Source organism: Trachurus japonicus, chromosome 13, assembly GCF_045865225.1.
Source record: "Trachurus japonicus isolate A0001 chromosome 13, Traja_1.0".
In the NCBI taxonomy this organism is placed as follows: domain Eukaryota; kingdom Metazoa; phylum Chordata; class Actinopteri; order Carangiformes; family Carangidae; genus Trachurus; species Trachurus japonicus.
In genome coordinates, this window is record NC_140919.1 from 24,721,787 (window position 1) to 24,738,463 (window position 16,677).

General features: G+C 41.1%; 1 protein-coding gene across 2 annotated transcripts in view; it reads left to right on the forward strand.

Moving 5' to 3' along the window:
- The window catches only part of fchsd2 (FCH and double SH3 domains 2), a 61,272-nt gene extending 48,241 nt beyond the window's left edge, over positions 1-13,031 (forward strand). The window contains exons 13-21 of one of the 2 annotated variants that reach the window (XM_085795525.1): positions 1,766-1,855; positions 2,033-2,095; positions 7,216-7,350; positions 7,774-7,857; positions 8,030-8,207; positions 9,888-10,108; positions 11,049-11,241; positions 11,327-11,421; positions 12,439-13,031. In XM_085795525.1, the coding sequence (XP_085651651.1) occupies positions 1,766-1,855; positions 2,033-2,095; positions 7,216-7,350; positions 7,774-7,857; positions 8,030-8,207; positions 9,888-10,108; positions 11,049-11,241; positions 11,327-11,421; positions 12,439-12,531 (1,152 nt within the window). In that variant the 3' untranslated portion in view covers positions 12,532-13,031. The remainder of the gene's footprint in view (positions 1-1,765; positions 1,856-2,032; positions 2,096-7,215; positions 7,351-7,773; positions 7,858-8,029; positions 8,208-9,887; positions 10,109-11,048; positions 11,242-11,326; positions 11,422-12,438) is intronic. The other variant, XM_085795524.1, reaches the window with a different exon arrangement.
- Positions 13,032-16,677: the final 3,646 nt, after the last annotated feature.

The following is a 16,677-nucleotide window of genomic DNA, read 5'->3' on the forward strand; positions in this document are numbered from 1 at the left end:
AAGTACCCCCAGGGGCACGCATACCCCCATTTGAGAAACAAGGTGCTAGAGCATAATGATTAAATAAAACTAACTGGAAAATAAAATAACAGCAAAATAAAGAACACGTTCATCTGGAAATCTTCCAATGATTATATTAGTAATAATCAAAGAGCTGAGTTTTATCCTCGCAGTATCTCCCCACCTCTTTTTCAGTCCAACTTTGTGTCGATTTTAATGATTACAGCTGCCCAGCTGGCCTGTCTTTGTGCCCAAGGTTGTACAATCTTTCCATCAGTGATCTGTCCTCACACCACAGGCTGCTTAATCTGTTGGTTTTGGCGACTGACATCATTGTTGCAGTGTATCAGCCAGTATTTTAACTACTTTCTTCTTTGAGTCGGTATGTTAATGGCCCCACAGAGGCAGCTGCTAAGGCTGTTGAGTGCTGCTAACAGAAAGGCAAACCGTGGCCTTTGAGGGCCTTAGGTATTTTATGGATGAAAGCTTGGGAGTCTTGATAATGTGTCCGTCTGCGTCTGTGGGAGGGAGGCACCGGCCATCAATCTGCTCTGTCAGCATCAGCGAGAAGGGAAAGGAGAGGGTAATGAAGGAGGAAGTTGATGAAAATGGTGAGAGACAGCAAGAAAAAAAAAGAAAGGATCAAAGATGAAAGAGAAAGACATGGGAGGCGAGACAGATGTCTCAGGGGTTTCCCTACTGGTGGTTGTAGCCTCGTCATATTGTCTCATTAGCAAAAAACACAGCACATGTCCAGTGTTCACAGCTCATTAGAAGAAAGTAAAGCAAGTTTACAAGAGTACATGACATAAATTCAACACATTTTTTGGGTGCAAATCCAGTTCACATCCTTGCTCTGTCACTGAACTGCGATCAAACACAGCTAAAAGGCTCCCCCCAAAATACATTCAAACATTTTTCTTCACTAGTTTTTCCTGTGAAGATTGAATTCAAACAGGGTTCCCTTACTTACATCCTCAAAAGTACCGGTATGTGACTTTTGGGGGGGGGGGGATCAAGGCCTTGAAAGTTTCTGAAAATAGACGTCAGTAGAATTGAAAATCCTTAAATGTATATGTTCTCTGCCCAAAAGAAACTATTAGTCATTAAAATATATATATTCATAAATATTTGTTTACTTAAGTGCTGCTGTGTGGATGTGTGTGACAGACCGTCTGCCATCACTGCACAATTCAGAAGTGTTTACATATCTAATCTCTCTCCCTTGCCCATGAGCGTCTGCACAGCCTGCTATAGTCCTCATAATTACTTGTGTCGTAACAGTAATTAACATTGATCCGTCTTTCAGTTTATGTTGTGTTGGCACCTTGATTTGGGCTGCCCTGGATAAAAGTCCTTGAAAACTCCCATAAGGTTCAACTTGCAGAGACGCTTGCTAATAGTTGATGATATTGTTATGGCATTGTTTATTTTATGTCAACATCATGATCAAAAATGTTTACCGGTATGTGTTTCAATTGCAATTGCAATTTTAAGGGGTTAGTCTCCCATCACTGAGAAAAAGGTTCCCACTTCTGAACAGATAAAACCACAGATACTGACAGTTATATAACTTGGATTGCAGAGATGTAGTCCTAGTACACTTTATGTGTCTTCTACATCATTTTACTCAGCAGGATAAATAAAGTGATATGGACACACTGTCAGAAAATCTGATGTAAGTTGCAGTGTTATTTTACAGTTGTCTATGTCAGTGATAAATTTGAAGTTAATATTCCTCACCCGTCTCTTTCTCTTTCCCAAGACAATAAAGCTGAAAGCTGAGGCTCGGTTGGACCTTTTACGACAGGTGGGGGTTGCTGTGGATACGTGGCTGAAGAGCGCCATGAACCAGGTGGGTTTAGTCTGGAGAAAAATGTATGTATGTGTGTTTGAGTGTGTGTATGTGTGTGTGTGTGTATCCCTTCACGCATGAATACCAGTCGGTGTACTGCAGTATGTGTGTACGAGTGTGTCTGTTTGCAATATGTGTATAAACCCCCCCTCCCCACTCTCTCTGTGCATGCTGTAGGTGATGGAGGAGCTGGAGAATGAACGTTGGGCCAGCTACACTTCCCACGATCCCTCACTGTCGGTGAGACACTTCCCCTCACTGTGCCTACGTTTGCTGCTTTCTTGCCAAGCCAGCACAACTCGCTCTGCTTTAACAAACACGGAAAGTTTATTAATGAAATGTGAGAACATTGGAGGAATTAATGAAAAACAAACCTGGTGAAGTAAAATAAACCCTAAATAACTATGCTAATATATAAATCAATCAATTTACAAAGATGTGATTGACTTGGCTGGAAAGTGAATCTCTGAATCTTTCACATCAGAAGTAGAAAGGTATTTCTTCACAACAACAACACATGAGCCCTAGCTGTTTGTATTGCATGCATGGTGGCCTCCTTATCCCACTTCAAACCATCACACCATTAAAATGTGTCACTGTATGTTAGTCACATAACTGATATTGACTCATCCGCTCTTCCCAACTGTTTTTCTTTATGCACCACATCAACAGCTCTCCTAATTCAGCACATCCAAAAAAAAAATCTCATTTTAAACACCGAGGCACTGACTCATAACTACAGACTTTTCGTTCTTTATGATTTCATTATAAGTGAAAACCACCCAGCTAGAATAGTTCTCCAGACAAATCACTTCCTGAATGATGTAAATTGCAAGATAATTGACCTCAGCCCTGCTGCCTAATCATCTGTCACGCTAGTTACAGCCTCTTAAAACGCCCCACTTCCCCAATGGAATACTGATGTAGTCGATGCACAACTCTCTAGTTTTGAGTTCATGACTCCTAGTTTTACTGCCAAAACAGAGTGAGTACAGATCTGAAGCCTGAAGGGAACTCATGAATGTTTGTGAATCCTCTCGCTGCACATTATGGGGGAGGAGGTGAGCTGAAGGTAGCTAGCTCCACATCCCACTGCCCTCATTAGGCTGAGGTATATATTTTTATTTTTCATATTCTATACTGTGCTTTCCACTGTAAACAGATTATTTGGAAATTCACTTATTTATTGTCTTCCTGAGAGTTCAATGAGAAGATTGATCTAGCCTTATCTTGAAATCAGTGCTTTATGGTGGTGCTTTATGTGGATTACTGTGAATAAGAAAGGTGCTGATTGGCGGGTTCTGTTACCTGTAAGCAGAGACAGCCGCGAGCTGTACGGTATCATAAGTTAAGCTAACTGGCTGCTGGCTGTAGCTTCATATTGATCATATGTCAGACTACTTATTCAACCCTTGGTAAGAAAGTGAAACACATCTCCCAGAAATGTCGTTAAATTGAATTAAAGTTTGAGGTTATGTTTATGCATTTGTTTGAGCGTGTCTGTTTCTGTGTCCATGACTAGGAAGTGTAATCCCACATGGGACTTTTCGAGGAGACATGGGTGTGTATGTGTGTGTGTGTGTGTGTGTGTGTGTGTGTGTGTCTGTCTGTCAACAGCACTAAACATAGTCAGTCTGTTCCACTGGAAGCACTTGACATTCTGCTCACATGATATTGCAGCTGGCAGCTAACACCAGGGAGAAAGAAAGTCTGGAGAGCGAGGGAGAGAGCAATCTAGGAAGAGTTAAATGGAGAGAGAGGTGGGGTGATGGGAAGAGTTGTGCAGCAAGCGAGGGAGTGGTGGAGAGACAATTACTTGAGGAATGAGAGAAAGGAGGAGAGAGAGTTGGCTGGGGGAGAAGAAAATAAAGAGGTGGTGTGATGTGAGGGAGAGGGAGATGGGAAGAGGTGAGGAGAGAGCAGCGTCAGAGTGATAATGCTGAAGTAAAATTGGATGCAGAGGTGAGAGAGATGGGGAATTGTGAAAAACTGCAGCAAACACAGAAGAACATACTGTAAGGGCAACATATGCTGAAACTGAAAACGGAAATATTAGACTTGCACTGAGCCGTGTGATGGACTGGTGACCTGCACAGGGTGTGGGCTCCACCTCTCTCCCACTGTCAGCTGCTGTTTGGATGGATGGATGTTTGCACAGAGAAAATTGTGACCAAAATAAATAATTCTCAAGTATGCAAGCCAAACATACCAAATACTTAATTACCTGTAATTTTTTTTACATCACTTGAAACTATGCAATGCTGGTCGCTTTTCCACTGTTTTGCTAACCCTCGTCTTGGCCATGTGCATTTGTTTACAATGAAATCGGCCAGAAATCAATCAATAGAGAGGTAGATAATGTTACATATCATATACAATGTTATGACATATATGTATATGTGTATATTTGTGTAGTATAAACAAGAGATTATGGGTTATGGACGCGTTTATGTCGCGGTGTGCAGAGACGAGAGCTGGGACACCGGGGCGGCGACCCCAATCTAGCAAAGTTGGAGACGCAATTCTCCATTCTCCCTCGTAACAAGTTAAGCTATTTATTAAACCATCACAATTACTCCAAAGATGTTTACTAAAGGTAGAAATGTAGCAAAGTTAAGCTGCAAATCCTGCATAGTTCCTCTTTAAATGTTCTCTTTCAAGTCTTGTCATCCTATTTATAAAATGAATCAGTTGGAGGGTAGACATACTGAAAACTCTTCCACCTGCTGTGGGAGTCATCGGTGTCAACAGACCAGGGAACACGTTTAGTATTCAGGCATTTGACGGCAGGTCAACAGCCTTTGATTTGATTTTGAGTGTACCTTGGCCTTTAGAGACTAACAGTGGCGAGGAGGGAGGCACTACAATAGAGAGGTGAAATAAAGGAAATGACGAGACAGATACGCTGAAAGGGGGAGAACACAGTGGGAAAGATTGTTAACAGCAGCTTTCTGATTAGGGAGAGGTCAAAAAGTGACCGACGGCGGGGGGAAAGGATGGATGGGTTGTGAATAATAATCTTCTGTAGAAAACAGCAAGCAGGCACTTCCCACTGCCCCTTTGTCATTCGACTCAGCTTTATTAATACGACCATGAAATACAGTAAGCCAAGAACTCTGAACTCCCCCGGGCTGCCACTGCCTTCATTACAATATCACTTTCACAGTTATTACCTCCAAGACCAATAAAATCTGGTTGGTTGGTTGATTGGTCTGCGCCTCAGCTGTATTGGTGCGCACACTGAGAGATGTGTTTTTTTGGTGACTTTTTATTGGGTTATTACTGAAATACATGCTGGTCATTGTGCTTGAGGGATGGAATGAAATTGGGCCTCAAGCTGTGCAGCGAGCTTTTAAATCAGAGCAGTAAAGTGGATAAGACTGATCCTACAAAACAAACACGCAGCCCAAACAAACAAACAAAAAAGAACACCTTGCAACCAAACCATAAAATATATAGAACTACAAACAAGTTGTCTTCCATCAGACTGAAAGTACCTATCTGACCAGATGATATAAAAACTGTCACTGGTCTGGCAGCATTGGAAAATGATAGGTTGGGTCCAGGGGAATAAATTAACACTTAGCCCTGTGGCTACTGTGCACCACCTGCTCACAGGCTGAAACCCTCCTCATCACAAAATTATGACTGTGTAGTATGCAGATGGAAATTTTGTCCAGTTCTCAGAGCATTTAGCTGCTGACTTTGGTGATCTCCTAATCTTCACTTAAGCGGCACCAGTACCATTTTATTATGTATGTATTTACGGACATTTAGTATGTGTTTGTGTCTACCCTATGTGGTACAATATTTTATTCCATTGTTGTTCTTTTTAAAGGTTGCCTTGTACAAACTGGCAAAGGGACAATCGATGAAAACTAGCTTTTTAAGCTAATTCGAGTGCATTTACATATGTGGTTTTTTTATACAATGTTTATTAAAGCAGAAGTAAGCGATCCAGTCGTTTTGGCTAACTTCCTGTCAGCCGATGGAGTTAGCAGTCCCCGCCCTCGTCCCTACGTCACCACATTCACACGCATCCCTTGGCTGCACACACAGAGAGGACCGCCCCCTTTATGCCGTTCTCTCTCCTCATTGGATGAAGGTTGTAGGATACAAGGAAAGTTTTCTCCTCGGCTTACAGCAGAGCAGAGTGACTGACAGACCCGTGTTTCAGACCAAACACTATATTGCTGTCGGAAGATATAACTATTTAAGACTTATATTAACACAAATATTCCGCTTACTTCTGCTTTAATGTGCATTGTCCCTTTCAAATAAACTAAACTAAACCACACAATTTAAATCTGTCAATCCCGTCAGTCTTAGCTTCACCATGTGTTAGCTATAAGCTGGTGAACATGATAAACATATCTAATTGACATAAGAACACATCGCCATTATTATATGGATATGTTAGCATGCTGCTGTTAGTATTACACATTGCACTTATGCTCGTAAGGCAAAACAAGTGTGTGTGATTCAGATGTAAGGCTCTTAGGTAATCGTTCCAAGTGGAAAGCTTTAACAAGAATGTTTGATTTTTTTTATTAGGGAACACCTTAGGAGTACACCTGAAGGTTATTATATCCCCCGAGAACAGATTCTTGTGTCCAGGAGGAGAACAGCTTCAGAGATCAGCGCATGTACAAAAACACACATCTGTTTTGTTCCGCTCTGGTGTAGAGTTTACTGTGTCAACAGAAATCTGATGACTAAACACAATGACTTAGAAATGGATAAACACACACACACACACACACACACACACACACACACACACACACTCTCTCTCTCTCTCTCTCTCTCACTCTCTCTCTTTTGTTATGGACAAGGCAGCTCGCTGTGTGTGATGGATCTTTCTACCAGCTGGATCACATGACCTTCATATAAGCCAGTGAGATTCTGGTGGAACAAAAGAGGGAGGGGTCGGATCATATGAAACATTAGTCCCTCCACACCTGTGTCTAAAAGCTATAGGTCTCACACAGTGCAGGAAAGAGGGAAACAGGCAGGAATAAAAGGTAAGGAAGCGTAGTGTAGCTTGGTTTGTGAAACTAAGAGATGGACAGACAACTCGTGAACAGAACTAAAGAAGGTGGAGGGAGTAGAAGTTGGAGAATGTGGATTTATATTTGTGTAGTCATTCAAGTAAACTACTTGGACAACCTTTTGCACTCTTTTTTTCTGCCATTAAGTATTCAATATCTGCTTAACTTCATAGAGAGCCAACATTTGTTGGACAACTTTTCATTTATTTGATCTGTGGTCCTTTTTTTTGAATGGAGCTTATTTTCTTTGTCCTCTGTCGGTATCAGAGGTTTTGACTTTATCTGTGTTTATGTTTATTTTGTTAAAAGGGCACAGTGGACCTGGAGCGCGAGGAGGGTGAGGAGTGTGAAGAGAATATGGAGGTTTTCGACGACAGCAGCTCCAGTCCTTCGGGGACCCTTCGAAACTACCCTCTTACCTGCAAAGTCCTGTACTCGTACAAGGTATATGAACCAAGTTCCCCTCTGCTGTTACCAACATGTAGCTATTGTATACAGCTGAGAGAGGAACACCCACAACATCACAGTATCTATCATACACACATAAGGCATGTGAAGTTGAATATTAGTGTTCTGTTTATTTGAACAAGCAAACACTAATGAAAGTCATGAAATTTTGAGTGTTTTAAGATGAATTATTAATGATAAACGTACTCCTCAGGTTACTGAGTAATTTCCTCATTGTTTTAACGACACTACACAAAATGATTAGAATAGATCCATGAAATATACTAAATGTTATAGATACTTATAGTGTCAAGAGTAGATTTCTTCTCCTCTCATCTTCCATATTCTCTCTCTTTTTGTTAATGTTGTCTTCTTCCTTCTTCCTCTGTCTTTGACACTGTTGGTGTGACTCTTGTGCAGGCCTCTCAGCCGGACGAGTTAACAATCGATGAACAGGAAATGCTGGAGGTCATTGAGGATGGAGACATGGAGGACTGGGTCAAGGTGCACAAATCCGCATCACACAATTATCTCATGAGCTCTCTGTGTTTAATACTATGTGTCTGCTTTTTGATTTTTTAAAATATGATCTCTTGGTGTTTTTTCCCCTCTTGTGTATCACTATGTACATATCTACGTCTGTGAGAGCGCTTCATTGTGAGTATGTGTTTTCCAGGCCCGCAATAAGACCGGCCATGTTGGCTACGTCCCAGAGAAATACCTGCAGTTCCCAACCTCCAACAGTCTGCTGAGTATGCTCCAGTCTCTGGCTACACTCGACGCTCGATCGCACACATCGTCTAATTCAACCGAGCCGGACCTGCTCTCTGGCTGTGTCAACGGAGACACCAACAGTAAGTGTGCTGTAAACTGGGTGAAGGTAGAATATTCTGGGTAACTAAACTAAACAAAACTGCAGGGGTTAAGGTAAAACAAGCTGGCTAATTGAAATGAGTTGGCTTTTTCCCATATAGAAGTTATTATGTGCCTGAGTGAGGCATTTTCTCTTTACTGCTCCATTGAATTCCATCTGTAGGAAACACTGTACTAAGCAGGTTGTTATTGGAAAGAGGAAGTGCAAGGGATGTCTGCTGAGCAAGAAAGAAATATTAAAACGCTTAGATTTCCTTTTCATGAATTTATATTTTGTAGTTTTAAAATCTTGTTCCACAGCTTCACTGGAACAAAAGAAAAACCCAGAGCTGTTGTTGTACATAAATTGTTGGACTTAGAGGGCAATTTACTGTAATAAGATGGGCATAAGCTGAGCTTAATCACAAACATTTGCTCTCTATTTGGCCTCTCTCTTATCTCTGGTTGTATCCAAACACATATCGAAGTCTAACAAGCAGCCAGCATGGGGAAAAAAATCAGGCCCAGCGCTGCAGAAATTCAAACCAGTTTAATATCAAGATGTTAGATGGAGTCTCTAAAGAAGGTTGTAAATGCTTTGACTCTGAGAAATGTTGATTGGGCTTGTTGGACTTAAAGGGATAGTTCACCCAAAATTCAAATTTCACTCATTATCTACTCACCCTCATGTCGACTAAGAAGAGAATTTTCAGAGTCCTCCGTTCCTTCTCGGAGTTACGGGGGGGGTCCGCGCAGCAGTATTTGTCCATATAATGGTTGTGAATGGATACCAACTTTGTTCGTCCAAAAAGACACACCAAAAAGCATCCAAATACCTCCATACTGCTCGTCTGTAATGTCCCTCTTGTATTGAAGCCCCAACATGAGAAATTGTTCCGCCGGTCAATGCAAACAGGAAGAGCAGTGAACCGAGACACTGGGAGCTTCCGCTACAAACAAGCTTAAAATATATACTTATTTAATTTTTTTCGGAACAATTTCTCATGTCGGGGCTTCAATACAAGAGGGACATTACAGACGAGCACTATGGAGGTATTTGGATGTTTTTTGGTGTGTCTTTTTGGACGAAGAAAAGTAGTATCCATTCACAACCATTATATGGACAAATACTGCTGTGCGGACCCCCCCGTAACTCAGAGAAGGCACAGAGGACTGAGGGTGAGTAGATAATAGGTGAAATTTGAATTTTGGGTGAACTATTCCTTTAATTACTTGAGATAATACAAACCTACCTGATTGGTTAAGTGTATTTTCACTCCTTACCAAAACAAGGAGGTGAAACAACCTCAGGAATGCAGCACCAGATTGTTATCTTGTTATCTTTGTTACAGAGAAAAATCTTGAACTGTCATTTTCATTCCTAGTTTTTCTTTCCTGACTTTCTCTCTTCTTTGCAACTTCCTTTCTGCTGCCCTCTTTCTGTTCCTCTGCCTCTGCTGTACCTAAACACGTGTACGAGGCACACGAGAGAAAGCCTGACACCTAATTACCGTTATAGTTCTCTGTATCTCCCTCTCTCCAGCGCTGTGTACCATTCTCTTTATGACAATGAGGGGCAGGCTGACGGGGAACTACGTTTCCCTGGGAATAATTATTCTTTCTGTGCATCTCTTTTTACTCTCTCTGACTCTCTTTATCCCTCTTTCTCTCTCTCTCTGCAGCGGTGTACGTCCGTGCACTTTATGATTACGAGGGCCAGGCGGACGAGGAGCTCTCCTTCGCCGAGGGAGCCGTGATCCGTCTGTTGAGCCGCGACACTCAGACGGACGACGGCTTCTGGGAGGGCGAGCTCAACGGCCGGGTGGGCGTCTTCCCCTCCGTGCTGGTAGAAGATTTCACTGAAAATGGGGAGAACAGCGGGGGAGGTGCGGGCGACATACAGGTAAGGAAACGCCAGCGCATGCGGGGAGAACTCGGTAAATGCACATTTAAAATAGACATGCCATCCTACCTAAGTAACACATGGAAATTCAAAGCTTTACTCCTTAGCACAGCTAGAAATCTGGCCTTATCACTCTTCCCTCGGGGCAAAAAATACCAAGGATGAAGTGTAGTGTACTGTGCCACTTCTCTCTCTCTACTCCTCCCCTCCCTTCCTGCCTGTTGTTCAGTTGATCTATCAGCAGGGCAGAGTTCACAAACACTGGATCAGAACTGCCGTGTTCCTGCAGTGCCCTGATAAAAAACCCTGCACCGCAATCACAGAAAGAAGTCTTATCTGTGGCACTGAGCGCTGCCCTATTAGGAGGTTCAGCTACAGGAAGGATACAGCCTCTCCCTTCCTAAAAGCCTGTAGCCATAACACACAACAACTCTTAACGTCTTTAAAGTCTTCTGTGGTGAAGATTTAGTTCAAATCTGAATCCTTCAAGGTGTGTGCACAGTGGCAGGTCACATTTCAAACTAGTGAACCGGCAATATTTCTGCAATATATTCCTCAAAGTGATCATACCTTATATATTAACCATGACTCTGTGTAATGGGGAAGGTGTCGCGTAGAGTGATGAGCACCAACGCTGGATATTTAGCATCTTTCAGCTCGTTGTTTCCTGGCTGCAACTTTGTCTTGTCTCGCTCATCGCTTTTGATCTGTGTTGTTGTTTCCAGCAGCAAGAGGCATCAACTGTTTCCAGAAAAAGCTCAAATAAAACGTACTCTGCCTACCTAGTGGCTTACTTAGAGTCAGTGACTAGTTGGTAAATATAACCAGTTAGAGACAGGAGTTAGAAATATTCATATACTTAGTAATGTGATATATCAAATGGGGGATGAGCAGCAAATTCATAATTCATGTCCTTCTCTATTTTTGCCTCTTTCTCTAGATCTCTCCATCACTGAAGTTGCCATCCTCTCTGCCTCCTCTTCCGCTGTACGACCAACCTCCCATCAGCCCTTTCACCAGCCCTGAGACGTCCACCCCGCCTCCTCTCCCACGCTCACCCTCCGCTGCACTTAACGGGGAGCACAAGCCTCCACTGCCCGCCTCGTCACACAAGGGACCGCTGTCCACTCACAGTAAGACACACACACACACACACACACATCAGCACGAGAAAGGTCACTGTGACTTTTTACTAGAAATCTTTCTCTTTCTTTGTAGATCAGAGCTCTGGCAGGAGTCCAGTGTCTCCAGGATTTCCTCAGACTCAGCCACCAAGATTCATCCCTGAAGGAGGCCCAGGGAAACTACGACCTGTTAGTAGCAAAGTTATTTTCATAATTGTGCTTTATATGTAAGATGACGCATTTGTTTGTTTTCTGCAAAGAAAAGATGTGTAATATTTTGCAGCCTCACTGCAATGTATGTGTGTGTGTGTGTGTGTGTGTGTGTGTGTGTCTTGGCAATGGCCTGCTGGTCAGACAAAAAGAGCAATCTGAAGATGGCACCTCGGGCTTTAGAAAATTGCAAGGGGCATCTGTCTCTATTGTCTGACGTTTTATAGACCAAATGCACTCCATCAGCTAATGAAGAAAGTGATTGTTAGATCCATCCATCCATCATAAAACTAACTGGTCTTTGCAGCCTTATATAGTGTATAGGGGTTGGAGAAAAAATCGATTCACATAAATATCGCAATATCTTTTTTGACGATTTTTAAATCGATTTTTTTTAATCGATTTTTTTTTTTTTTAATTTTGAAAATGTTTTTTTTTTTATATTGTGCAATGTGCATTTGTTAGCCTTTTTTACATACAGAGAGTACAGGTTTTGAAAAGCCCTAACCCTTTACAATGGAGTATGTTCATTTATAGGCTCCTACAGTATTTGTGTGCAGATAAATCGAGAGAATCGGCAATATCGTAGAATCGCAATTTAAATCGAATCGCCATCCAAAAAATCGTAGAAGAATCGAATCGGGAGAAAAGCATATCGTCCCAGCCCTAATAGTGTATAGTGTTTATATTGCCTTATGTAGTCTTAGTATATACACACAAAATTGTATACAAACTTTTTTGGTACATCTCTAATTGGCTGTTATTTATATTCATCCTATTCGTTTGTGTTTATTTTTAAAACCAGGCTCCAATAGTAGAATAAACATTCCTTACTTGTTGGCAAATAGAAGGCTTGTGTCCTACAGCAGTAAAACATTGTGCCGTTTGTCAAATTAAGAAAGTCAAGACACCTTTGTGCTGCTATTAACAGTATTTGTGGGTTTTTTTTACACTTCACACTTTCTTACACTAATTTGCTTTATGTCACTGCTGCAGGTGCGAGCTGCTCCTCCCCCACCCAAGCAGCACTCGCGGAGACAGCAGGAGAAGAGCGACAAGACAGAGGAGGTGGAGATCACACTGGTGTGACAAGGAGACAAGTTTGCAGACGGTTATAGACACTCAAAAAAAAAAAAAACAGAAAACAGATGACAGACAGACTTATCCCACAGGCTGAGGAAACTGAACTGAACTGCTCTGAACTGAACTGAGCTGAGCTGAGCTGAAATAAAGTGATGTGAAGTAGACCGAACCGAAACATGTCGGCCCCTCCGGCCGCTCCACATCTTCTCTCCTTGAGCGGAGGTGGAGAGAGGAGAGAGGGGAAAAAGGCAGAGTATCCAATTAATTAATCTCCATAGTAGCTTCCCAATGAAGTGCAGCAGTGGCTGCCAACCGCATCCCTCTCCAACCGCCCCCGTCCTTTCATTCTTGCCTTAAAATGTCACCTCATCGGGCAGCAAACCAGAGCACAGTAATAAAAGGAGGAAGAGGAGGGAGAATGTTTGGAGAGGGGGGAGTGAGAAGTAAATGACGGGTTTGGCAAGTTTTATTTAATTTTATTGAGCTTATTTCAAGATATAAGGCAGGGAACACACTGGGTTGTGTGGTGTGAAGGTGGCAGCTCTGACCTGCTCATGTCATGTTCACATCAGACCAGCAACATTACACAAAACTGACAGTTTCCACCGCAGTTGTGAATGTCTAGGCTGAATCTGAATGTGATACAGATGTGAAAAATATAATATTATTTTTCAACCTTTTTTAGCAGCTGCATGTGGAGGCGGTCGCACTTCACTGGCTGTTGTGACGAAAATAGACAAATTGATTTATAATTACAAGAAATCCAACATTCCAGTAACCTGCAAACTCTTACGTAGAGAGATTGAGCCGCTGCAGCAGCAACTCAGCACAGACGCAGCTGGTGAACGTGCCTCTCCACAGCAGTTCAGCAACGTCAGCTGCCACACTCACACGACGGACGCAAACGGTTTATTCCCAGCATGACTCACTTTATCTCTCTGTGCAGTTCATTTCTCATTTCAGTGTTTGAATTTGATTTGTTCACTCACTTGCTAACAAATAATCATGAAGCATGAGGAAAGCTTTGGAGCCCTGACACGGACAAAATATAGTAAATCTTTATGAGACTATCACGATATACAGTAATATTACTGTTAGTTAAATAGTAGATACAAATATAATTAAATATAAATCTGTAATTTTTTTAACTTTAAATGAGAAAGCAGAAAGATATTTCCAGAGTTAAAATTAATTTTACATATCTATGTCAATAGCTTGTTTTCCTTATAAATGTATTTATTTATTAATTGTTTTGGTTTTGGCACACATTTAGGCATTTGTCTATTATCTCCACACAACATTTCATTTTACTGACCACATGCCCATAGTGTGGGCAGCACTGGAGTGACTCCAGTCACACATTGAGCATCTGCCTTTTCTACTGGCTACCCAGCAGGAGCCAACTGTCAATGGACTGTAAAGTATTTATGTACTTTACACTGCTGTAGCATCACTGTACTAGAAGCTGTTTTATCAGTCGCCAAAGCACTGTAGTCTTTAAGCCAATGCTAACAAAGCTAACTACAACTTAGATTGTTTGAGTTCAATTTGGTTGACATTTAAAAAAAAAAAACCGAGAGCTTCAATAACACACAAATACAAAATGTTAAGTCCAAAGACTCACTTACATTGTACTTTTTGACACCTGTGAACTTCCAAATAGCAGGATAGCATTGCAAGTACTTTCCCAGATAGCAGACATTAGCTACAGCAGTTTGCAGCAGTTGCTACATTAGCCCTTGTTGGTCACAATCTCTGTTGATATGAAACACAACAAACTTAACTCAAAACGTTTGTAGTTAGCTTGAGGTTCACTTCAAGGTGGCTAACATTAGCTTGAAAGGCTGATTCTCATTGTGCATTGTTGTGTTTTCAGTTAAGCAAATTGTCTCCATTGCTCCATTTACGGAATAAAAGGAATTTTGCACATTGTTAAATGTGCAGGGTTAAAAAAAACAAAAAAAAAAAAACATCAATGATTAAATGTGTGCCAATACCAAAAAAGGAAGTGAAAATGAAATAAGGGAATAAAGGAGTAATAGAAAAGTAGAATAAAAGTTTTACTTCCACTAATTGGTGGTAAAGTTATATTTTTGACACATTTACTATATTTTGTGTTTGAGTGTTAGGGCTCCATAAAAAGTAAGCTTGATCAAAGGTACTTGCCAAACCTGGTCATGTTTTGGAGTGCGGTGGGGATTGAAGAAAATGGACAGAGAAACTGGGTGGTGTGTATGGACCCAGCGTCCCCCTCCCCCGCCCTTCCCTCGCCATATATAGTCCTTATCATCATACGTATTCAATGTGTATTAGTACAGTACATTACTGTTGTCATAGGAATGTTATGCACAGCGTTTCATATAGACTAACTCGGCTGAATGGAAGACCCTGTCTGATATGTAGTGGAAGTTTTATTCTCATCTTATACTGAAAGGGCATTGTAAATATAATATGAAGGAGAGATGAAAAGAGAGAGGGGAGGAGAGGACGAAAGAAAAAGAGAGAACGTGGAGGCTGGATCCTCCCTTCTGCTCTTGTCTCCACCTCTCTCCCCGTCCTCCTTTTAATTCTCTCCCTCTTTTCTCTAATGTCTGTTCTGTCCATTGGCAGTCAGTGTGAATCAGTAGCTATCATATACACACATGCAGTTACATAATATTACACACACACATTTCTATATTTGCTCTCATTCTGTGACCTGCTCTGTGTTTGTATCACTGAATGGTTCAGGAGGAGGACAGCGGTGCTTTCAAGGGCACTGGAGTTGGTGACAGAGAAAGAAAAGTTTTATTTCAGATGATATAGACACTGAAAAATATTAATTAATCACAGAATGAACAGTATGACTTTTATCTCTACAGATCATATTTGCTCTCACATTGATTTTACTCATCTATAACATATATGTTTGTTTAGCTGACATGCATTACATCCGCCAGTATTATTTCTCTCTGTTGTTTTTGCTAAGCATCTCCATCACATCAATATGGGAGTGTGGCAGCAGAGGAAACCTCCATAAAACGAACAAATGAAGAAATGAACCTTACATGTTTCTAATTTGGCCTCACCGTCATCTTTTCCCACTTACAGCTCAACTTTGAAACAGAAAACAAAAGAGATGTATAGAATAAATACATCATCCTGAATGGACAGAACTAGCAAGCAACATTCAAAGTACAATTTGTTTTTTACTCAAAGAAAGAGCCCCCCCTCAAAAAAAAAACTCCTTGCCTTAAGGGCAGTGTAGCACTTTTATTTATTTGTACCTTCCCTGGAAAGTAGCAGTACCTTCACGTAGCAGCAGGACGTGTTGAAATGACTCTGTTGAATCACTGTAGTCACAAATACAGACATCAGAGTCGTTGTTTTCATTCTAATGCTGTGATGGATCCTCTTTGTTTCAGTGTGACTGATACTTTTATTTTTATGTCTCCACTCTTGTAAAGAGATGGAGAGATAATTGTGGACAATGTAATTTGGTGTTTTCCTTAACTTATAAACAGCAAATGAAAAAAAAAACAGTTACAGTAAGGGATATTTTGAATGAAAACATGGGGAAAGTGTGTGTGTGTTTTTAAATTTTCCTGGTCATGGGATGGTCCTAGCTGTTCGAGTGTGTGAGTAAATTGGAAAGAGGAGGAATTTGATCAGGTCTGTGTTGGACTCTGAAGATGTGCCCCAGTTCCTTCCTACATATTTATTTTGACCCGGCTTTGATTTTGTTGAAAGATCACATTACAAATTAAATTATGAAATACTAAAATATTTAAGTTATACATATTGAGAGATGTTTGTATGGGTACTAAATTATCTTGATGAATGAGAAATTAAGTAGACTTTTGCAGCCGGAAAGAATTAAAACAGTCCTCATTCTCAGAATGTGTGGCTTCAGAAACACAATGCAAATATAGTATTCAGTGTGTGTTGCTGTCCTGCTCCAAAGTTGCAGTACATTTCCTGTTAGCACTCAACCGTAAAGTACATTTATTTATTGTAAACAAACTGCAGAAACAGTATGGAGTACGGGGATTGGTATAAACAAGCCTACACTCTATGTAGTATTACTGTAATATGAAGTATCAAGTTGGGACACAGCAGGGCAGGGCATATATGGTGAAATTCTGAACATCCTTCATTTTATTGCATCTGTTT